The 25,560-nt window shown below is 37.0% G+C and overlaps 1 protein-coding gene across 2 annotated transcripts in view; it reads right to left on the bottom strand.

The window, feature by feature from the left end:
- Window positions 1-1,027: 1,027 nt before the first annotated feature.
- Window positions 1,028-25,560, bottom strand: part of ptprdb (protein tyrosine phosphatase receptor type Db) — a 94,249-nt gene continuing 69,716 nt past the window's right edge. For both annotated transcript variants that reach the window (XM_073814408.1, XM_065254620.1), the window contains 12 exons: window positions 22,973-23,070; window positions 22,671-22,794; window positions 21,076-21,251; window positions 17,282-17,401; window positions 16,907-17,061; window positions 14,608-14,893; window positions 11,297-11,475; window positions 11,081-11,207; window positions 10,867-10,992; window positions 9,093-9,247; window positions 8,466-8,601; window positions 1,028-3,813 (listed from right to left, as the gene is read on the bottom strand). In XM_073814408.1, the coding sequence (XP_073670509.1) occupies window positions 3,745-3,813; window positions 8,466-8,601; window positions 9,093-9,247; window positions 10,867-10,992; window positions 11,081-11,207; window positions 11,297-11,475; window positions 14,608-14,893; window positions 16,907-17,061; window positions 17,282-17,401; window positions 21,076-21,251; window positions 22,671-22,794; window positions 22,973-23,070 (1,751 nt within the window). In that variant the 3' untranslated portion in view covers window positions 1,028-3,744. The remainder of the gene's footprint in view (window positions 3,814-8,465; window positions 8,602-9,092; window positions 9,248-10,866; window positions 10,993-11,080; window positions 11,208-11,296; window positions 11,476-14,607; window positions 14,894-16,906; window positions 17,062-17,281; window positions 17,402-21,075; window positions 21,252-22,670; window positions 22,795-22,972; window positions 23,071-25,560) is intronic.

The raw sequence follows: 25,560 nt of genomic DNA, 5'->3' as shown, positions 1-25,560 counted from the left end.
ATTTTGGGACAATACCATAGATATAAAGGCTAGATGGCTCGTCCGCGCTGCTGGCCAATTGAGTGCAACGTCCGCATTTTGGCGGCCATCTTAGGACAGGGCGCTCGCTCACTCGTAGCATTGAGTTTTAATGATGCAGGTACTTTTAAATGACCATAACTTGCTTAATTTTTTACCGATTTTCAAACGGTTTGGTTTGTTATAAACGTCAAAGATGTACCTATGACACTGCATACCTATACTAAAAATAAAAAATAAATTTATGAAACATGTTAAAGCATCCAGAATTATAGCCACGTTAATAACGTTTGTAAAAACCCAAACCGTTTGAAAATCGGTAGAAAATTGAGCAAGTTATGGTCATTTAAAAGTACCTGCACCATTAAACTCAATGCTACGAGTGAGCGAGCGCCCTGTCCTAAGATGGCCGCCAGGTGATGCCGTTAGGGACTCCGCCTTGAGCCATCTAGCCTTTATACATATCTATGGACAATACGATGTAATTTGTTGAAGTTGTCTCTGTGAGGTTCCCGCCAAAGCACTTTCTATTGATAGTCTCAATTCTAATATTTATTTATTACATATTGTTATATTAGCTTGACTTGGTTTACGTATGTTAACATTTTAAACAATAATAAAACATATCAACAAGTAAAATAAAATCAACAAGTACATCAAAAACACACTTGTAATATAATTACATTTGTATCATGCAGAACGATAGAGTTTGGTATTAAACATGAAATATTCACTAACAATACGCAGATAATTTATTATATATATATTATATAATATACATATTATATAAACTGTCTTCTGTTTCAATAATTGACACATGTTCGTTGTAGTTTCTCAATGCCCAATGTAAAAATTTTAATGGATGTGGCCGATATTCTAAAATATAACGCAAGGGGGCGCAAACACTTCTCAAAATATACAGATCTCACTACTAAAAAAATACTAGTCACCTGTGCTGGAAAAAGTACATTTACATATACTTAAAAAATAAAGTGAACAATAGGAATGGGAAGTTCATAATTCTTACCATTTTATTTGTAACAAATAAAACTTTTCCATGAATACAACTGTATTCTCACACATCTGTCCTCACAACATAAAGTAGGAAAATTAAAAAAAGAAAACATCCTCTGAAATATTTACATTTACTACAAAATCAGAGGTAAAAGATTTCCCTTTTGTGGTTCACATTAATTGACGGGTGAAATTGTAAAACCTCTCACATCAACATTTAACAGTACGAAAATTGTGATACAATGCATATTTGGTCAGATTACATGATATAGATTGTGCTAGTTTATTTTCACACAAAACAATGTCGGTTGTCATAATTCATCTAAATCAGATGTGCGCCTTTGCATTGTACAAACAGGGGCTATCATGCACCAGAAAAAAAAGACTTTTTTTCTTACACATTAACACTGAGTTCTGCAATGAAGGTTTCACTAAACGAATTCTAATTGCGATCTTTCAAAAAAGCCTAGCAAGATTTAACAAAAGTTGAAAAACCCTGAAACTTGGTAATATGCTTTTCAAAGTCTATTACAGAGAAGGTAGACAGTAGATGATTTAAACTCTGTAAAACCTGGTTTATAAACAGGACTATGCATAAAAACAAGAAAGAAATGAAATAAACATTAAACTGAAATGAGCTGAAATTCGCAGTGACCAGATGTCCTTAATGAATGACAATAACCACCGGACTAGAAGGAAGTCCTTATATCATACCACCCTGTATTCTATTCAGTATTTAATAACAACATTGTGCATATTTTCTATTTGAGCTTTGTAACCAAAATGTTTTTTTTCCCCTCTAAACATGCACACACTGTGAGCAACACTGTGAAGTTCACCTCATTCAATACAAATGACATTTTGTGTTGAAGAAATAGTAAGGGTTAGTGCATAGAACAAGTGTGGAGTCATTTTCAAACCCATAAACAAACGGTCATAGTCAATGGTATTGATAAAAACACTCCGGGCAATTATATACATACGAGAATTTGTTGCCAAGGTTACAGATCTTATTTGTCATGCATTGACACTTTACCAAGTTAGGGGCATCATTGTTTATTGCCAAACTGCAGTAAAAATGTCCAAAGGCGTTGTTTATCAAGTTCCAAATCTAATTTGATTTTTTTGTAGTCTGGAAACAATCTTTATGAAATACCCCTCAAGTTGACAGCAAATCTGAATCATACTGTCTTTTGTAGGACGTTAATACTAACATTATCGATACTATCAAATATACTGTGTGTAAAAATGCCCAAATAGCATTAATAATGGGAGATATGTTCAAATGTTGTACACTCCCTGGAAATATAGATTGCACACATTAACAGTTTCCTGCAGCATCACAAATAATTTATAACAATGATTATTTTTACAACAATATACGTAATAGTAATAATACGCAGTTGTCTTGGCCCATTATAGATACATGAACTTTCAAAAATGGATTTCACCAATATGATTTTATAGTAATTTTGACTGGGCACAGTATGACCAAAAATTCAGTTTTTCCTAAAATTGGTCTTGGTGTAAAATATGTTAATAATATTAAATTTAGCAGATGCGATATATTAACATTTTATATTTTGTATATTCTATAAGTTTTAATATATTATTTTTATTTTAACATAAAAGCAGGTTTGTATCCATAGATGGGAAACATATAACTTGAATAGCAACCCATTTTAAACATGTGACTACAGTATGATAAGGCACTACCAGTGTCAAATGATCCTTTGTGTTATTGTTTATGTCACCCCATTCTTAGAAATGATGTGAACTGTCAAACCTGAAACTGAAAGCATCTAAATAATTTTTGTTTTGGTAAGAATGTAGTGAAAAATCATTTTTTTTTTTTACTTTACTGCAATCAGTATGTAACATATGTGCACTGACAGGTACCTCACTCACATAATGTACATATCACAATTGACAGTTCATAAATTATATTATATCATATAATATATTATATTCTAATACTGTATATCATATAGGATTTTTAAGTGAGACAATATAATTACAGTGTGAATATTTTTCATACTTTAGTGGTTTAAAACTCGAAGGTGCAGTCACTTTCAATATTGCACAGTTTTGAGACAAATCTCAGTTTATGCTATTTTTCCTTTCCTTAAATCTGTGAAAGATATGTATTTGTATGCATGTGTGCGTGCTACAGATAAACAAACATGATACTGGCATAAGCACCAATGTTTAGGGTGATCAATTTTATCCGGTAGGATTTATTCACTTCAACACGTGGGTCCACTATACAACCTGTAAACCTGGTCTGCATCCCTCCATAAACATGACTTAATCTGTGTTTTTGGAGGGATCTGCTGTTAAACAAATTATGACAATTAACAATTACAATCAAACTGAATGTTGTCTCCTCCTGTGCTCTCTCTTATTGGTCCGCTGAATCCATCCAGACAGCACATGGTCAGATTCATTCAATGTAATTGGATCTGTTGACCGATTAGCTATAATGCCTGAGGACCTTCACTCCACTCCAAATATGTCTTGGCAACTTTTAACCATATGAGTCAAGCTACAATTTGTTACGACAAATCTGCCCTCCCTGTCTGGCTTTTAAATCGTGTGCTGTCTGGAGAAATCATTCAGACTTATGGGCTGTGGGCAACAGAAAGAGGCTGTCAGATTGATCAGACGCAGGTCCCAGTGGGTGAGGATGTGGCCTTGGTCCAAGAGACGGTTTTATGTTGCATAGTGATCAAAACTACCCAGGTACTCCAGCGCTGCTCGATAACAGAACTGATACTGCTCCTGTGAAATGCACACAGAATCGATAAGATTATTTGCATCGGAATGTAAAGCAGGAAGAGTCTCAGCGTGTTGATCATATACATGTAGTGCATCTTAGCGATGTGGACCGACTGTAATTTCTGTCAATTTGCGATATCAATAGGTTTCCTAAACACTAGGTAGCCCAGACTAATTGCATAAGCCATTATTTTTCTGCTAAACAAATATAAATATCAATATTTATAGTGCCACAGCTTCACACCGTTTACACTTTTATGTAGGATATACACTCACCTAAAGGATTATTAGGAACACCATACTAATACTGTGTTTGACCCCCTTTCACCTTCAGAACTGCCTTAATTTTACATGGCATTGATTCAACAAGGTGCTGGAAGCATTATTTAGAAATGTTGGCCGATATTGATAGGATAGCATCTTGTAGTTGATGGAGATTTGTGGGATGCACATCCAGGGCACGAAGCTCCCGTTTCACCACATCCCAAAGATGCTTTATTGGGTTGAGATCTGGTGACTGTGGGGGCCATTTTAGTACAGTGAACCCATTGTCATGTTCAAGAAACCAATTTGAAATGATGCGAGCTTTGTGACATGGTACATTATCCTGCTGGAAGTAGCTATCAGAGGATGGGTACATGGTGGTCATAAAGGGATGGACATGGTCAGAAACAATGCTCAGGTAGGCCGTGGCATTTAAACGATGCCCAATTGGCACTAAGGGGCCTAAAGTGTGCCAAGAAAACATTCCCCACAACACCACCACCAGCCTGCACAGTGGTAACAAGGCATGACGGATCCATGTTCTCATTCTGTTTAACCCAAATTTTGACTCTACCATCTGAATGTCTCAACAGAAATTGAGACTCATCAGACCAGGCAACATTTTCCCAGTCTTCAACTGTCCAATTTTGGTGAGCTCGTGCAAATTCTTTTCCCTATTTGTAGTGGAGATGAGTGGTACCCGGTGGGGTCTTCTTCTGTTGTAGCCCATCCGCCTCAAGGTTGTTTGTGTTGTGGCTTCACAAATGCTTTGCTGCATACCTCGGTTGTAACGAGTGGTTATTTCCGTCAAAGTTGCTCTTCTATCAGCTTGAATCAGTCGGCCCATTCTCCTCTGACCTCTAGCATCAACAAGCCATTTTCACCCACAGGACTGCCGCATACTAGATGTTTTTCCCTTTTCACACCATTCTTTGTAAACCCTAGAAATGGTTGTGTGTGAAAATCCCAGTAACTGAGCAGACCGGCCCGTCGGGCACCAACAACCATGCCAAGTTCAAAATTGCTTAAATCAACTTTCTTTCCCATTCTGACATTCAGTTTGGAGTTCAGGAGATTGTCTTGACCAGGACCACACCCCTAAATGCATTAAAGCAACTGCCATAAGATTGGTTGATTAGATAATTGGATTGATTAGAAATTGAACAGGTGTTCCCAATAATCCTTTAGGTGAGTGTACATGGCATATACAGTTCATTGGGGTTTGCACATTAACTCATTCCCCGCCAGCCAATTTTTTAAAAGTTGCTCACCAGCATTATTTGTGATTTTCACAAAAATTTCACAAAATGCCTTAAAGGAAAATTTTATTTTAAAAATATATAAACATCCAAATACATCAAATGAAAGAACAGACCCACTGCTTTCATACAAACAATAAATAAACAAACAAACAACAGAAAAAAAATGTCATCCTATCTATATTTTTTTCTATATTTTTGGGTATTTTTCTTTACAAATACATTTTTTTTGTAAAGGAATTTTGTTAGAGATTAGATTCGAAACGATGATCAAAGCATACACAGAGTTTAAAATTAGTAAACAACGTTTTGGTTTCAGTTTTTTCATAAATTGGGTAAATTGCGCCATCTAGTGGATTAATATAAAAATTCATCAGGAACAGGTTTTATGCTTTTTGTGCATTTTTATTTTCTCTTAATTGAAGAAATAACTCAAGATAACTCCTCATGGCGGGGAAAGAGTAAATTACATACAGCAACTTTAAAGTCACAATGAAATGAAATTATAGCGCTTGTCTAATTTTCCCCCATCGTGACGTATATCCGATTGAAATGGCTTCAGAAATGAGAAAAAAGGTTGGGTGGGACTTATGTTTGTCCATCGAGAATTAATTGGATCATTAGAAGCTGGCTCATTTAGCTATTTGCTAATTGCTGCAATCTTTTCCTGCCCCCCCGCTTGCTATTTTTTGTAAAGAGAGATCATTTCGCGGAGGGGAGGAGATTTGTGTTTTTGATTAAAGATTATGAGGGCACATGATTTTTTTAAAATAATGAAGCTCACAGATAAGTCAGTTGTAAAAAATACAATATAGCAAAAAAATGAATGATTTCATTTTGATTTCATTGTGACTTTCAGTGTGTTTACTTTTGTACTAGCTAAAGAGAATTATGAATGAGTATGGGGCAGATAGTAGATTTTAAGCTCTGTTCACACCAGCAGTGACTCATAGCATCAAAGCTACCCAATCTCATTTATGTTCAATGAGAGCTGGTGACATTTAAGAGCTGGCATTTCCAGAATGTTTATTTTTAGTTGCAAAGTACAGGTTCAATGTGAGCATCTTAGCAGCAGTCATGCTCATAAAAGTTTCTAGGGCAAGCAGTATTAAGTAACCTGGTAGTGATCTACTACTATAGCGGGAAGCAGCAAAATGAAGTAAAGTCACTTGCAAGTGTGAAAGCGGCTTTCTGAATTGAATTGATTTGCTTTTATCCTGTATAACTCAGTGGTAAAGCATTGCATTAGCAGCACAAAAGGTCATGAGTTCAAACTAGGGATGCACCGAATCCAGGATTCGGATTCGGACGAATACTGGGCTTTTTGACGGGGTTCGGGTTCGGCCGAATCCTAGAATTTTTTTCCACCGAACCGAATCCTAGGCTTGCGCTACGCTGCTCGACGTCACGCGGCCGTTGATTACACACATCGGGTGCTGACATGGAGATGAGCTTTTTCTTTCGGTGAGCTTTAGGGGCTGAACACACCAAAACTTTTAAACACGGCTGAAAACGCCTTGAGGACACCAAATGCCAGCTGTTTTTCAGCCGAGCGCTTGGTAGCTGTGATGCTTCAGCTGTGAGCCGGTTGGTTGCTGTGGTAATGTCCCGCCCCTCCTCCATTGTAATTGGACGGCCGTGTGAAAACTGACATTGACGAGCGGAGCTTCTCACTCAAAGTTAAATATTGTTTTCAGCGCGGAGCTGCTTGCTTATTGGAAAAACGAGCGTGTCGCAACGCATCGCTTTCATTATGCATAGGCTTATGGTAATTGCCAAAATAGTTTTCCAACTTGTCATCCTGGCATAATGTACAGTTAAAATTAAATAAAATGAAAAATACATGCTGTGGACGTTGTATAATTCATTAATGTGTTTTACTGTGTTAATGGAATAAGGATGCGAGTAGGATTCGGTATTCGGTTTCGAATTCGGCCGAATCTTAAACGGTGGATTCGGGATTCGGCCGAACCTAAAAAATCTGGATTCGGTGCATCCCTAGTTCAAACCCAAGGGAACATGTGCACTGATAAAAAAAACCCTGCATACCTTGTAATGCACTCTATGTCACTTTGGATAAAAGCCAAATGAGTAAATGTAAGTACTGTATGTGTGCTTAACTCTTTTCCCGCCATTGACAAGTTATCTTTTTAATGAGAAACGAGAAAACGTTTTCCTGCCAAAGACGAGTTTATATGGCAATCCATATTTCTGCTATTATGCACTAGGTGGCGCTCTTACCCAACCTATAAAACACTATAACATACATGGAGCCAATAGTAGTGATGGGAGAAACAAAGCTTTTTGAAGCTTCGAAGCAATTGGTTCAATTGATTCAATTTTTTGAAGCGTTCGAAATACCACACACGCTGGCGACACCTGCTGGTCAAAATAGTGTAAAAGCAGTTCTGTCTAAACATTTTACACTTTTTTGCAACTCCCCCTAGTGGTGAATCATCAGATTTTCGAAACGTTTCGAAACAGTTATGACGTAATAAAGCCTCGTTTGCTAAAATCACGTGACTTGGCCAGTTTTGAAACACGCCCGAACCAATGATTCGTAAAAGTTTTGAAGCCTCATGAAGCAGTGCTTCAAAAGCGACCATGACTATCCAATAGTTTGTTTTGAACTTCGTTTATCAATTATCTCAGCTTTTTGTTTAAAATTTTGTATTTTTGAAGAAACCTAATCATTTTTTGAGATGTGATAAAAAGAGAACAAATGAATATAGGATAAAAAGGGATTTTCTTTCATTTCATTTTAAAGCAGAGGGTCAGTTCTTTCATTTGATATAATGCATGTTTATATATTTGAAGAAGATAATTTTCTGGAAAGTGAAAGATACTGGCACTGTCTGGCAACTTTTTTGTAAAGCTGGCAGAAAAAGAGTTAAAGGAGTAGTTAAAATAGTTCACCCAAAAATCAAACGTGGAGCACCACTGACTTCCATAGTAGAAAAAACAAATACTATGGAAGTCAATGGTTATTAACATTGCTCAAAATATCTTGAAAGTAATTTATTTAGGTCTGTAACAATTTAAAGGTAAGTAAATGACAGATGACAGAATTTAAATTTTTGGGTGAACTATACCTTTAAGATCTGAACTGAAGTGTCAAGTGTGCATGCTTACCTCTGTCTGCACCATGGCTGGTCGTTGAGTACGCAACATTTTGACAGTTTGGAAGATATCGACTACTCCCTCGTAACGCATCCTTTCTAATACGATGCTCAGAGTGATAAATACACCTGTCCTCCCAACTCCAGCACTACACACACACAGAATATTGAAGAAAATGTTACATTTCATACCTTACATCACATGTATAGGGTTGACAAAATTCCAGATAAAACCACATATAGTTTAAACATTTTATAGTTCAGTGCATTATTATTAAATACAATTTATTACTACAGATTTGATGTTGTACGAATGACCATGTTTATATTATTATTTGAGCTGTAAATGAGATAATATTTACTGTGGGTCTCACTTTGTATTCGTGTTAGATTGCAGAGGGTTTATTCGATTGCAGTTAATGGTTATCTCTTTTTCTTGTCAATGACATATTCAACAGTGGCAGGTCTATTTAGCTAAATTTACAATGCAAGGCCTAATGCATAGACTTAATATTTAGACAAAAACTACTTTGTGTCTTGCCTGCTTTAAGACATAACAGACCGCATTAATGTTATTAATTTGGATTAGCAGTCTGGCCAAGAAGTGTATTTGATACTAAAGACAATATATTTTCCATACCTGCAGTGTACTGTGATTGGCCCATCCTGACCAAACTGTTCTTTTGTTTTGTGCACTTGACCAATGAAATCGATGAAGCCTTCACCAGATTTCGGCACGCCCTGCTCTGGCCAATCCGTAAACTGAAATTGCCGGACAGTTCTAGATTGTCCGTCCTGAAGGAGAGAGAGATGCCGTGAGAGAACGATAGAGAGAGAGAGAGAGACAGAAAGATAGATAGAGAGAGAGAGAGAGAGAGAGAGAGAGAGAGTGTGTTAAGCTAAAGTGTACTTTTACAGAGCTCTATGGAATATTTGGTTTTGACTGATCAATCATGGATTGTGGAAATGGCCTTGGAGGACTTTGTTATTAATGAATTATTAATACATGTTGTGAACATAGAGCTTTTATGGATGACGAGAAGCTTAGAACTGCCCAGTTAAACTAGCTAAACAAAAACAGCACTGGGATGGAGCTCAATAAAGAAGAAGTTAAAATAGAGGAAGGTCAGGTACACTGAAGACCACTACTTAAAAATGTAATTTGCATGAAAAATGTATAGGGTAATATTATTTACATTTTTATTTTGTTTCCAGTGTCAATCTGTAATCCATCTGTTTCTCTTCAATATAATATAATTATATTAAATGTGTTTCAAAAGGGAGCCACTAATAGTCCCCTTTTAAAAGGTCAATGGGTTAATTATTTTGTGTCTGTATGTTTAATTAAACGTAAAAGGGTTAAAATTTCAAAATAAATTTGTAGATTACTTGCATACATTCTCTTTTTTGAGGACCAATTTCTGGTTTAAATTCATTTTGAAAGAATATTTGGGGGATATTTGCAAAAATGTCAATGTGGTGTAACTGGTCTGTGTCATTTGGTGTAACTAATATTTTTTAAATGAAAACATAAATATATTCATAAAACATGTGGAAAAAATCTAATCATCTAGTTTAGTTTAATATAATTTTTTTACATACATTTTTACATAATTTGTAAGATTATTTAGAAAACAGAGCTGTTTTCAGCATATGTCAGGACAAATGTTACAAAAAACGCATTAAAATTTACATTTAGAAAAATGTTATTTTAAAATGATTTTTTGTTTTTTTTTGATGATTACGCTTACATGTCATCAAAGTGGATAAAATATTCAATATTTCTCATTCTTTGGCGCAACTGCCGGTTACACCATTCGACATTTTCAGTCTTAACTTTCATAAAATTGGTGAAAATTAGGGATGATTAACAATTAATCGCGATTAATCGTTGGCAGAATAAAAGTTTTTGTTTACATCACATATGTGTGTAAACTGTGTATAATAAATATGTATATATATAAATATGAACTCATTCATGTATAATTTTAAGAAAAAAAAGTATATATTAAGTATTTATATTTATATATAATATAAATTATACATAAATATACAAATGTATATACACATGTAAACATTTCTAAAACATATACATGCATGTGTGTACATTTATTTATACAAAGTTATTATACACAGTTCACACACATATATGATGTAAACAAAAACTTTTATTCTGCTAACGATTAATCGCGATTAATCGTTAAGCATCCCTAGTGCAAATGTAATTTTTTATTGCATAAAATTAACATGAAAACACTAGGTGCATTGAAATAAACCTGATGCGTGCTTTTAAAACAAGATTTTTAAAAAGATTTTTGAATTTCTCATCTCGCCACACCGTTTTTGTCACTGACCCCAAACTCAAACAAAACCATAAAAGAAAGAGATCTGTTGTTTGTGTTGGTGTGACTTACCCTTGCATCCGTGACTTTAAACTCTCTGAGTATATACTGAGGCATATTGTACTCCGCCATGGGATCCACAACAAAGTATTGGTAGCGTGCTGATCTGTCTGATGGCCAGTACTGATGACATTTTTCCTGGATTACAAACAAATGAACACATTTATTGAGTAACATTGGTTTATAATATAATCTGAGTCAGCTTCCGAATACAATGTAAACTAACCCTTCCCATTTCTCTGAGCTTAGTGAGCATAACTACTATAGTTGAATTATGTTCCCAAAGCATCCGCCAGTAATCTTCAACTGTCTCAGCCAGCGGCCCCTGAGTCGCAATATACGCCCCCTGTTGCCTAGAGAGTTTGGAAAAATATCAGCATGTGAGTATATCGCCACCTTATTATAGTCACACGTTGGCGGCTTTATATTGATAAATATTTACCTGTAGCCATCTATGAAACTGCCATTGACGTAGTCTGAACCCTCGACTCCTCTGATTGGCTGCAGAGGGACACGTGTGGTCTCGTATGGCATGATATTGACCAATCGGTTTTTGAACTTATTGCACGGGAGACTGGCACTGACGAATCGAGAGTTGTGTGCTTTGGCGTTAGCTAATCGCTAAAAATGAGACAAAGAAGAGAAAACGTAATAAGAAAACTGTTTCATAAAGTAAGTTAAGAAAACTTTCAGATTATTTTGCTTAAAATTTGGTCTCTATATCTAAACACTGTCAGAATAAAAGGTACAAAACTGGTACCCAAAGGTTTCGTTTTGTACCTTTACAGGTATACAAAACACAATATAATATAATACCTTTTTGGGTACATTTCTCTACCTTTAGGACTTATTGTGTACTTTTAAAGGTAACTCTAACATTTAACTGGTACAAAATGGGTCCTTAAAGGTACAATAGGTCCTTACGGTATAATATTGTACCATAAAAGGTCCAACATTTCAATTTGTTATACAACCCCAAAACAGAAAAAGTTGGGACACTGTAGAAATTGTGAGTAAAAAAGCAATGGAATAATTTACAAATCTCATAAACTTATATTTTATTCACAGTAGAATATAGATAACATATCAAATGTTGAAAGTAAGATATTTTGAAATGTCATGCCAAATATTGACTCATTTTGGATTTCATGAGAGCTACACATTCCAAAAAAAGTTGGGACAGGTAGCAATAAGAGGCCAGAAAAGTTAAATGTGCATATAAAGGAACAGCTGGAGGAGGACCAATGTTTAGGAATGGGAATGTTGTCCTATTCTTGTCTAATACAGGCTTCTAGTTGCTCAACTGTCTTAGGTCTTCTTTGTCGCATCTTTCGCTTTATGATGCACCAAATCTTTTCTTTGGGTGAAAGATCTGGACTGCAGGCTGGCCATTTCAGTACTCAGATCCTTCTTCTATGCAGTCTTGATGTTGTAATTGATGCACTATGTGGTCTGGCATTGTCATGTTGGAAAATGCAAGGTCTTCCCTGAAAGAGACGACGTCTGAATGGGATCATATGTATCTAGAACTTGGATAAACCTTTCAGCATTGATGGTGCCTTTCCAGATGTGTACTGTAAGCTGACCATGCCACACGCACTCATGCAACCCCAAACCATCAGAGATGCAGGTTTCTAAAATGAGCGCTAATAACAACGTGGGTTGTCATTGTCCTCTTTAGTCCGGATGAAATGGCATCCCAGTTTTTCAAAAAGAACTTCAAATTTTGATTCGTTGGACCACAGAACAGTTTTCCACTTTGCCACAGTCCATTTTAAATGAGCATTGCCCAGGGAAAACGCCTGTGCTTCTGGATCATGTTTAGATATGGCTTCTTTTTTGACCTACAGAGTTTTAGCTGGCAACAGCGAATGACACGGTGGATTGTGTTCACTGACAATGTGTTCTGGAAGTATTCCAGAGCCCATGTTGTGATTTCCATTACAGTAGCATTCCTGTATGTGATGCAGTGCCATCTAAGAGCCCGAAGATCACAGGCATCCGGTATGGTTTTCCGGTCTTGACCCTTACGCACAAAGATTGTTCCAGATTCTCTGAATCTTTGGATGATATTTTGCACCGTAGATGATGATAACTTCAATCTCATTGCAATTTTTCTCTGAGAAACTCAGAAAACTATTTTTCGCCGCAGCATTGGGAGAATTGGTGATTCTCTGCCCATCTTGACCTCTGAGAGACACTGCCAATCTGAGAGGCTTTTTTATACCCAATCATGTTGCCAATTGACCTAATAAGTTGCAAATTGGTCTTTCAACTGTTCCTTATTTGTACATTTAAATTTTCTGGCCTCTTATTGCTACCTGTCCCAACTTTTTTTGGAATGTGTAGCTCTCATGAAATCCAAAATGAGCCAATATTTGGCATGACATTTCAAAATATCTCACTTTCAACATTTGATACGTTATCTATATTCTACTGTGAATAAAATATAAGTTTATGAGATTTGTAAATTATTCCATTGCTTTTTTACTCACAATTTCTACAGAGTCCCAACTTTTTCTGTTTTGGGGTTGTATACCCATAAATGTACAAAAAATAAACCTTTAAGGGGATCCCCCATTGACAAAAATTTACAGTTTTTTTTCTGATATTGTATGTAATATGTGTACAATTTGTCAAATCTGTATTATTAGTTTCAGCAAAAAAATAAAATAAAATGTCACACTTGTATTTATACATATATGGAACAGCCATAAAATTATGACCACCTGCCTGATATTGTGTAGGTCCCTGTCATGATCCTGTCAGCTTTGTAAGGCTTTTTACTTGTTTTGTGTGACAGGGTCTTTTTTTTGTGTGGAGAGTCATGTGGCTTGTGTTTTTGTGTGCCTGGTGCTCTCCTGTCCCCAGTCTAGCCCCGCCCCTGTGTCCCTGTTAATTATTCATTATTAGTTTACGCCCCTCAACCTGTGTGTCCTTGTTCCCTAGTTTAGTTCTTCCCTATTTAAAGCCATTGTGTGTCGGATCACTGGGTGTCATGTTGGACACCGTCATGGGTCCTGTCTTGTTTTGCCCTGTCCCGTTATATGTTATCGGTTGTATTCTTGCCTTGTTTTCCCCCTCGAGGTTGTTTTTGTTATATAATAAAAGTTTTTTGGTTGAACGCTGTCTGCACTTGGGTTCTGTCCTCCCCATTCATTACAGGTCCCCCTTTAGCCACCAAAACAGCCCTGACCGGTCGAGACATGAACTCCACTAGACCTTTCTATCAGAAAGCTACAGGAGCTCATCTGTTGAATTGGACCACACGGGCCAGCCTTTGCTGATGCACGTGCATCAAAAACCCTTGGCTGCCCATGACCCTGTCGTGGCCTTTGTCAAAGTTGCTCAGATCCTTACGCTTTCCCATTTGTCCTGCTTCTAACACATCAACTTTACGGACAAACACTTGAAAATATGGCCAAGCAGGAAAAATGGGCAAGCTTAAGGATCTGAGCGACTTTGACAGCTGTTACAGGGTCATGGGTGGCCAAGGCTCAATGATGCACGTGGGAAGCGAAAGCTGGTCCGTGTGGTCTGATCCAACAGACGAGCTGTTGTAAAAACTGATTGCAGGTTCTGATAGAAAGGTCTACTGGAGTCCATGCCTCGACGGGTCAGGGCTGTTTTGGTGGGACCTACGCACTATTAGGCAGGTGGTCATAATGTTATGGCTGATCGGTGTATATATATAAGTATATTTCTATTAATTGTTTTAATAAAGGCCTTTACACATTCCTTGTATGTACTCACTTTAAACTCCTGCTCCATTCCACTGATGTGTTCTGGCGGTTCTGTCTGTGAGAGTTTCTGGATGTAGGCATAAAGGTTCCGCGCTGGAACCTCAGTACTGCCGCAGGAAACGGCTTCCAGTAGCGCGTCATAAATAAAGACATACTGCTCCTCTGTCTGCACCATGTAGTTTCTCTGAGATCGCATTAGAGTCACGTGACCGTACACATCTATCGTCTTCTCCTGCTTCAAACGCTCCAGCATGGCATCAATTACGATGAAGCAGCCTGTCCGGCCCACACCAGCACTGAGAAACAGCGAGAAAATGCATCATAGTTTATTACGAGCACGCACTTTAAGAGAAGTTCATCAGATTTTTCTTGATATTGAAAAGAATTTTATCTGTTAATAAAGAGTTAAAGGAAAACACCACCGTTTTTCAATATTTAACTATGTTATTACCTCAACGTAGATAAATTAATACATCCCTTTCTTTTTTCAATGCATGCATTTAATCTTTGTACAGTGTGTTGTGATTGTGTAAGCATTTAGCCTAGCCCCATTCATTCCTTAGGATCCAAACAGAGATGAATTTAGAAGCCACCAAACACTTCCATGTTTTCCCTATTTACAGAGCGGTACATGAGTAGTCACACGAGTAAGTATGGTGGCACAAAATAAAACATTGCGATTTTTTAAGCAGATAAATGATGAGAACTATATTGTATGGCGGAAGAGCACTTAGTTTGCAGCACTTCGACCTCGGGCGCAGTAATATTGTCAAAAGTTTGAGCGAGAGGGGGAGTAGTCAGGAGTGTTGATGTTACTGCGCGCCGAGGTCGAAGTACTGCAAACTAAGTGCTCTTCCGCCATTAATTATTTTGTTAAAATCGACATGTTTTATTTTGTGCCACCATACTTACACGTGTAACTACTCGTGTAACAGTCTTTAAATAGGGCAAACATTGAAGTGTCTGGTGGCTGCTAAATTCATCCCTGTTTGGATCCTAAGGAATGAATGGGGCTAGGCTAAATGCTAACACATTCGCGACGCGCTGTACAAAGATTAAGTGCACGCCTTGAAAAAAGATAGGTATGTATTAATTTGTCTAAGTTGAGGTAAGAACATAGTAAAATATAAAAAACAGTGGTGTTTTCCTTTAAACTAGGTGTGCACAATTAATGAAAAAAAGTCACAAGAGGTATTTAAATAATCCTAAAAACCTGACAGCAATGACCCAGCCAGCAACATGCACCAAATGCTTTTACAATCATGTAATTTGGTTGCAATACGGTACATTTGCAGTACAATTTTTAAAAAGTTTTAGAAACGGCACTCTATAAATTAAAAAAATAACGGGTAACACTTTACAATACGATTGTATGTGTTGACATTAGTAAATGCATTAAAGAGGCCTTATTTTCCTTTTAATGATTTTAAATTTCGTTTGGGTGTGTGCTACCAAAGAAAAAATGTATTAATAATATGGATTTAAAAACCAAGAAAGCGCCCATTATAATCATCAGAGTGTAAATAACAGAATTGATTTACTGTGTAGTATAGGCAACTTTTTTACAGCGGTGCCTTGCTCTGAACTGCAGGACTCATGCAGTTATATGAAACTGTGTAAACTTTTATTGAAACGCATGCTTCAGTGAATATAATGAAAGGGTTTGATTAGGGTTGCGGTGCACACATTGTTTATATAATCTGTTTACAAATTAATGAACTGTTTTGTTTTCATGCAAATCATGTTTCACAAACACTAGTGGCCTGGTTGTATTTTGGAATGACAAACATTCAAATGTACAAACAACATTAAAACCTAAATAATAACTGGCCTTATTTTCAGAGTTATGTAGAAGCCGTTACATCAGGAATTCAGCTTGTTAGCTTGTTGTAGGCCCCCTAAGGTACAACTTTTGACCCATTTAACAATAGTCCTGGATTGCTATTTTGAGGGCGTAATGCAGCGAAACATCCTATGACATAACTGCATCTAAAATAGGGCAGTGTTAAAAGTTTTCAAAACATACTTTCTGTGTAGTTGTTACTTTGTTGTGTAGTAAGCACTCAGACTAAAAGTATTGAGTGCACAGACAGAGACAGAAACAATTGAGCTGCAACACGGTAAAAAAATCTGTGTAATATACCATACCAATCTTATACAGTCAATACCATTTAGACCTCTACTGTAAAGAGATTCCATTCTCCCTACGACGTAAGAGCATTTCATTGATGGAGGAACAAACTTAAAATGCTCATTCAGTATCTTAGCAAGGCTGATTACACTGTAAATGCATTAAGCTCATTCTGTACCTGCAGTGGACCGCAATAGGTCCCGCATCTGGAGAGTTACAGGTCTTGACCCGTCTCAGGAAAGCCAGGAAAGGAGTGGGGTGTTCAGGTACACCCTGATCTGGCCATGCTGTGAACTGGAACTGACGGACCTCCCTTTTCTCTCCACAACCACTCTGCCCACAGAAATAATTTGATTAAGCATTGTATGTTGCAATACTTTACACTTACATATACAGTACAACCAGCTAAAGCATACTATTATAGAAATATTAAAAAGTATTTTGACACCTTTTAGACCCAAAATAACTAAACTTCCAAAATACATGTGCATCAGTATTAGGTTTGTTTTCATGCGTAGTGTATTTATGTGCTGACTTAAGGACCTTACATTACCTTAACAAGAGCAAAAGTTCTGACGCAGTAGGTTGCAAGCTCCGCTGTGTCCAGTAAAGAGACTTGCATCAGTCCATATGTCTCTGTGCCTCTGCTGGGCCAGTACTGATCACACTTATTCTGCACACAGTTCAGCAGACACTTATTAAACCTCCCACCACAAAATATCAAAGGAAACCAGCTGAGATAACAAATGACGGTCAGATGGTCTTCAGGCTGGCTGCTTTCCAATAAGAACAGTACCCATTAAGGCTTTGCCGCAATCCTTTCCCTAGTTCACTAGTACGTATGCAGGCCATCCAGAGACTATGGGCTCTATCTTACACCCGGCGCAATGCAGCGCTATGTGCGACGCAAGTGTCTTTTGCTAGTTTCCACCCTGCGCAATTATAATTTTCACGTTTAGCGCCACGTTGTTTAGCAAATGCATTTGCGCCCCCTTTTGAGCCCATGGGCGTTCTGGTCTGAAAACGATGTGTTTTTGAAAGTATTTTTAGAGTACAACTCTTACATACTTGTAAATTATTTTTTGATGATATTGGATAGCCATACATTTAAAGCAATTAAAAGCCTGCTTTTTTACTTCCATGACTAAAAGAAAGCGGGTTTTAAAGGTTTTAATAAAAAATAACAATTTCGATACACGTGAAAAACAACACAATTATTTAACATTAATCCTAAACTGGGGATTTCTTCCTTGCTTTTAAAGGGGATGAGAGGTGAGACTCTCTTTGGTTTATTGTACATTACGCCCAAAATACTCCCATTACTCATTTAAAAAGAAGGATCAAACCTTTTTGACGATGCGCTCGGCGCACAAACCATTTTTCCCGTCGTTAAATTAGCAAAAGTGGATTTGGACACGCCCATTTGGACGTTGCGCTGTGCGCTTTAGACAATGCGCTTAGATCGTTAAAATAGAGCCCTATGTATGTATGTAATGTATTATAAACTTGAATTTACAAGTCATTTCAACCTTTATTTGCTGTAACTTATAAAATAAAGTTGAATAAGCCTATACTTTAAAAGTGAAAAGTTGAATCAACTTAAAAAATTACCTTAATTGGTAACACTTAAAAATGAAAAAAAAAAACTTTAAATTTCTCTTTAGTTTCACTTTAGGTAAGTAAAGTGTTACCAATTGAAGTAATTTTTTAGTTGATCCAACTATTCACTTTTTACAGTGTAAATTATTTTAACTTTATTTCGTCAAGATTAAAAAGGAAAGTAGAAAATTAATTAACTTAAAAATGTAAGTTCAGTTTATAAATTCTGAAAATGTGAGCTACAATCCGTTCTGCGTCTTCCACGCCGCGCCATTCACGCTTATCATGCCGCAGGATGCCTAGTTGTGTCTTTGCATTGACTTAACATGTAAATCACTCGCGCTTGCCGCCTCTTCCGCGTCTGGTGTGAAAGCACCATTAAATTGTAAAAATGTATTTTTTTGAAACTTAAATTATACCCTCTAAAAATGCTGGGTTGTTTATAATCCATGCATGCTGGGTAAATATTAGACAAAACACACAGCTGGGTTAAAAATAACCCAATGCTTGGTTGTTTCAAGCCAACTACTACCCATGGTTGGGTCATTTTTAACCCAGCGGTGTGTTCTGTCCAATATTTACCCATCATAGGCAAAACAACCCAGCATTTTTTAGAGTGTAGTTCACAAATATATTATAGTTGATATATAAACTTGACAATGAATATAAAAAAAATTTGTGTGTTGAACTTAACTCTTTCCCCGCTATTGACGAGATATATCGTCAATTAAGAGAAAACGCTTCCCCGCCAATGACGAGATTTTCCATCTTTCCGCAATACCGCTATCCTTCCGCAACTTTTTAAACCCGGAAGTATTGCCCTATGGCAAGCGGCTGCATATCCGTGTCTGTTTTAAAGATCGCTCTGAATGGGATCTCTATGAAAAGTCCGTCACAAAAATGGAATTATCTCTGCTTTTTGCTCAAAATATGGTGTTTTTGCAGAAACCTACCCATATTCAAAAGCTGATTACAAAAGAACCACTGAAGGTAGGATGAAACATTTTTTTGTTTGAAAGCAGAGGGTCTGTTCTTTCATTTGGTATATTGTATGTTTATATATTTAAAGAAGAACATTTTCTGGAAGGCATTAAACTTTGGTGAAAATCATGAAAAAACGCTGGCGCTGGCTGGCAACTTTTTTTAAAAACGCTGGCGGTGAAAGAGTTAATATGCATTCAGTATTATGAATGGCAAGAATGGTAAGGTTAAAGGCTGGGTGCATGATCTCTGAAAGCCAATATTGACATTTAAAATCACCTAAACAAACACGCCCCTACCCCCAATAGAATCTGGACCATCTTTTGATAGACCCACCCCACACATACGCAACCCAGGTACTGATGTCGGTTAGTAGACACGCCCCTTACTGCTGATTGGCTACAATTGTGTTTTGGTACTCGGTCCAACTGTCTTTTCCGAAGTTTTTTTTTATCATGCACCCCGCATTTAGTTATGCTTTCAATAACAGACAATAACCAAAAATTGAGGTGCATATTATTGTGGCACGCTAGTTGGTTTACTGTAATAAAAATGCATGATGAAGAATCAAATCATACCAGACGTATATTTACCACTGTGTGTAATACAGTAATATCATTGCTACCAGCTATGTTTTATTGCACAACCTAATAATCGAGTTGCACATAATACACTTAGTAATAATTTTTCCAAGGCCCATACGAGTCGATGTATTCACACCTAGGGATCTAGGGAACTGGATGAGACACACCTTTCAAGAGTACATAAAAGGCATGCAGTGATAGTGTGATAACCAGCTAAAAATATAAAAGTATCACTTTGGAAAAACGTGTCTAAGTAGGTGAGGAAAAGAAGTGAGGAGAGCAAGAGAGAAAGAGAGAGTGGAAGTGATACACTGAATATCAATCAGTCAAGTGAAAAGTGATCATATTAGCCAAGTAAGACATCTTGCCTTTGAGAAGAAATATGAAGGCATCTGGAGAGTAACAAATAGACAGCATAAGTCTAACTCTTTGCCAAAAGTTTTAAGGTCACATTTCGCATTGCTCAGTGAAATTAAGAGGGTGAAAACCATGTGATGAGGAACTTCTCAAACTGGACAATCTGTCGGCAAGTTTTTATGCAAATTTTGCATTGTATTTAAACTTAGTGAGAAGTCTGGCTTAAGAATTCACAGAGCTGACAACTAGGGTTTCATACTGTACATAGCTATAATCAAAATTTAAAATGTCCTCACTTGCTGTGCAATTATAAATGTGACCGCACCTTTACTAAAAATATGGGAATCATCCTCATGTTGTTCTAAACCTGTATGAATGTATTTTTTCTGATGAACACAAAAGAAGATATTTTGAGACATGATGGTAAACACACAGCAAATAGTGACCATTGACTTCCATAGTAGGAATAGAAAATATGATGTAATTTAATGAGTACGTCAACTGTGTGCTTATCATCATTTATCAAAATATTTTCTTCATCAATTATTACAATACTTCCAAAATATTTTTCCTACTATGGAAGTCAATGGTCCCTATTTGCTGTGTGTTTACCATCATTTCTCAAAATATCTTCTTTTGTGTTCATCAGAAAAAAGAAATGAATGCAGGTTTGAGTAAATAATGACAAAAACAAACTACCCCCTTATGGTGCTTATGATACAAATGTTGCTCAAAGCAGTGGGGTTGTCTAGAAATGTTTGTAAATTGGTTATATGTTTTCCAGTGTGTCTGCTTGTACTGTATGTGAATGATTTAGTGCTCTCACCCTCGACTTCTCCTCAAGTTTGGTGATCATGATGATATTTGATGTGTGTTGTTCCCAGACCATTCTCCAAAAGTCACTAAACGTGTCTGGCATGGGTCCCTGGGTGGCAATGTACGCTCCCTGACGCCTGTATCCGTCTATGTAGTTGGCATTAATGTAGTCACTACCAGGAACACCTGCTTAACCAGATGGAATGGCAAAGAAACTTAAAACAAACAACTTTAAAGGGATAGTTCACCCTAACAAATGAAAATTCAGTTTTTATTTACTCTCATGTTGTTACAAACCTGTATGAATTTCTTTGATCTGATAAACACAAAGGAGGATATTTTGAGAAATGTTTGTAACCAAACCGATCAAAGGCCCCATTGACTTCCATAGGAAAAAAGAATACTATGGAAGTCAATTAGGTCTTTGATCGGTTTGGTTTGTAACAACATTAGTAAATACATTTTTGCGTGAATCCTATAGGTCCTTAAAGGAACACGGCGACTTTTTGGGACTATACAGTAGCTTATTCACCGTATCTCTCAGAGTTAGATAAGTCCATACATACCCTTTACATCTCCGTGCGTCTCGTAACTGTGTCTGACGCACCCACCGCTAGCCTAGCTTAGCACAAAGACTGGAAGTAAATGGCTCCAGCTAGCATACTGCTCCAATAAGTGACAAAATAACACCAACATTTTCCTATTTATATGTTGTGTTTTGTATAGTCACCACAGAAAATAACAAAGTCATATGAGAAGGCGAAGCACTGCTACTTGGCCGGAGTGATTAGCGCAACACTTGCTCAAACTCTCTGCTCCTCACCACGGGCTTCTCAGGTGCTGCGAGCAAATCACTCCTCCCAAGTAGCAGTGCTTCGTCTTCTGAGAATATAGTTTCCAGTATGTATACGGTTAAAAGATGGCTGTGTCTCATATGACCTTGGTATTTGCACACGCTGTGACTATACAAAACATATAAATAGGAAAATGTTGGCGTTATTTTGTCACTTAGCAGTACGTATGCTAGCTGGAGCCATTTACTTCCAGTCTTTGTGCTAAGCTAGGCTAGAGGTGGGTGCGTCAGACAGAGTTACGACATGCACGGAGATGAAAAGGGTATGTATGGACTTATCTAACTCTGAGGGTTACGGTGAATAAGCTAAAGTCCCAAAAAGTCAGTGTGTTCCTTTAAGGACCTATGAGGTACCTCTAAAGGTACAGTTAAATGTTTTGTACCCCTAACATTTAACTGGTGCAAATTCATCCTTAAAGGTACACAATAGGTCCTTAGGGTATAATATTGTACCCCAAAAGCGCCAACATTTCAATGTGTTGTACAGCCATAAAGGTACACAAATTAACATTTGAGGGTAACACCCCATTATCTCAGAGCCTATAAAATCATGCAAATCTAACACGAAAAAAACTGATTTGAAATGATGTGCAAATAGTTATGAAGAGAAAGTAGAACTCACGACTCACACCTAGAATAATCCTTGCACACTGTACACAAGGTTTCTTATTATTCTAGGATGAAATGATTGTACTTTCTAAAAATACACACAGCAACTGAAATATTTAGATACAGAGCACAAACAATCTCACCGTCAGTGTTGGAGATCTGTACTCTGGTGTGATCGTAGGCGATGACGTTGGCGTATCTGTTCTTTGGCTTGTTTATTTCGAGGTTAGAATGTTCCCATGAGAACTGTTGGCCCGGATCAATAGACTACAAAACGAGAGACACGCGCCATGAATTACACATTACACCAGACTTGCAACACATTTTACACAACACACACAAAAGATCAAAGCACACTAATGTATGCTAGACACATTATGAATGGGCCAATGTGCTTTTTAATGAACACCCTGGGGCGCATGTGTGTCTGTGTGTGTGATCTGACCTCGTACTCTTGAGAAAACCTTAGGTTGTCGTTGGCTTTCATCCGCTCTATGTGTCCTGGCAGTTCTGAGATGGATACTGGAGGGTGGCTGGTCATGCCTGTCAATCACAATATCACAAAGACATGCAGATGAGTGGAGTTTAACCTGAATTTATAGACTCCGCTGCACGTCGCTGGATTGATTTAGTGCTGTGAGCAGTATGAGGAAGTGTTAGTCATGTCATCAAGATTTTGTCTGTGTCTACTCTATAAAGCATATGTGTACACTGAAAAATAAAAGTTGGTTCAACTTAAAAAAAAGTTGGTTCAAAAACGTAAGTTACCTGGTTGCCTTCAAATTTTAAGTTAATTCAACTTAAAAATATTAGTTAACACACCCTTTTTGGTAACACTTTACTTGAAGTGGTGTTCATAAGACTGACATGACACCTTCCTAATCACAACAAGACATGTGTCATGAACCTGAAAGAGATTTTATGCAGATTTATGACAACTGTCATTAAGTGTCATTTGTTCAATTATGTAATTTTTAATACAAAGAAGACATTGTTTGAAATGTCTTTGTTATGACAACTTGACATAAACCAATACAACTTGTTATAAATCTGTCATAAACATGACATAGCAGAATAATTATCAAAATTAAGAAACTACCTAGCTTTATGGGTTAACATTACATTAAACTGTCATTTAAACGTCATTAAGTGTTTTAATACTCTGTCAAATAATTTTAAATACCTTAACAAAATGCAACAGACACGTCAAAATATTATACTTAAAGGGATAGTCGGCCAAAAATGATATTAAACCCATGATTTACTCACCCCCAAGCTGTCCGAGTTGTATATGTCCATCGTTTTTCAGACAAACACATTTTCGGATATTTTAGAAAATGTTTTAGATCTTTCAGTTGATTAAACGTAATGTTACGTGGTCCACGACAAGTCCAAAAAAAGTGTGTCCATCCTTCACAAATTAAATCTGCGTGGTGTTGTTGTAGAAATATCCATATTTAAAACTTTATTAACGTAAATAAATACCTTCCGGTAGCACCGCCATCTTAGTCGCGTCCGCGTCATTCAGGATGAGAGCTTACGCAGCCTACGGAGGCTACTCTGCTGCTGCTCTGTGCCCCCGCCCTCCGAATTTCTTATACGTCACTAAGAAAAGTGCGTACACTACGCTAATACTCTCTCCTGAATACAGAGGAGTCTAAGACGGCGGCGCTACCGGAAGGTAGTTATTTACGTTAATAAAGTTTTAAATATGGATATTTCTACAACAACACCGCACGGATTACCCTCAGAAGACCTTTGTTTATCATCCTGCAGCCGTTTGAATTTAATTTGTGAAGGAGGAAGGCACTTTTTTGGACTTGAAGGTCGTGGACCCCGTAACATTACATTTAATCAACTAAAAGATCTAAAACATTTTCTAAAATATCCGAAAATGTGTTCGTCTGAAAAAAGATGGACATATGCAACTCGGACAGCTTGGGGGTGAGTAAATCATGGGTTTAATAACTTTTTGGCCGAACTATCCCTTTAACTTTATGTATGTGCACAATACATCAAAAACTGACAACTAACAGAACTTGTTCTTCCTCACACAGAGGGTTCTGAAATTTTTTGACATTGAAGAAAAAACAAACAAAACATTTAATTAACTTAATTTAATTAAATTAACTTTGCAGCAATATGGACCCAGCGCTGCAGGGCTTAAACCATGGTTGTACTGTTTTCATTTAATTTTAGGTGAATCATTCTCCAAATGCAATAAAATATAATTATATCAATTTTAATTATTATTATTATTATTATTGAATGATTGATTTTATTTGTTAAACACATTAGGAACTGAAAAATATTCATGATATTGTTATAAAACTTTTTGACAGAGTATTAACACTTAATTAAATTTTAATGATAAATTATATTTGTACCACTGTAGTTGAGGTCAAGAAAAATGTTTATGACACTGTTATAAAACTATATGACAGAGTAATAACACTTAATAACATTTTAATGACAAATTCAATTTGTATCACTGGTAAAAAGTGGTCAGTTATATTGTCTTGGTAATGTCAAATTGTCTTTGACGTAAGTTATGATGTATTGGTTAATGTCAAGCTGTTATAACAAAGACATCTCAAACAATGTCATCTTTGCATTAAAAATTATATAATTGAACGAATGATACTTCATGACAGTTGTCATAAACGTGCATAAAATCTCAATCATGTGCATAGCACTTGTAATGATATCAGGCCCGGGGTGGGTAATCGGGAGAACCGGGAGAATTCCCAATGGGCCGCTTCACTTTTGGGCCGATCGAGGTTTTTGTTGTTTACATTTGTCACAGTAGTGAGTCTATCTCCTTTTAAATAACACTACACACGTTCTGCATTCTGACACCGCGGTGCGCAGCCTCTGCATGGGTTGTACCATGGGAGTGAGTTCCCCCCTCCCCTCCTATAGAGTTGGTTAGATCCATAGTACGTCTATTTCAAAACCTTTCTCAGGCTGGGCCGGCCCTACCGTAACGGTACGCGTTTCAGGGAGGATAGGTGGGAGGAAGAGGCCAGGAGG

This window comes from Paramisgurnus dabryanus, chromosome 4 (genome assembly GCF_030506205.2).
Source record: "Paramisgurnus dabryanus chromosome 4, PD_genome_1.1, whole genome shotgun sequence".
Lineage (NCBI taxonomy): Eukaryota > Metazoa > Chordata > Actinopteri > Cypriniformes > Cobitidae > Paramisgurnus > Paramisgurnus dabryanus.
Note: the sequence above shows the minus strand (reverse complement) of the source record. Positions and strands in the feature narration are given on the sequence as shown.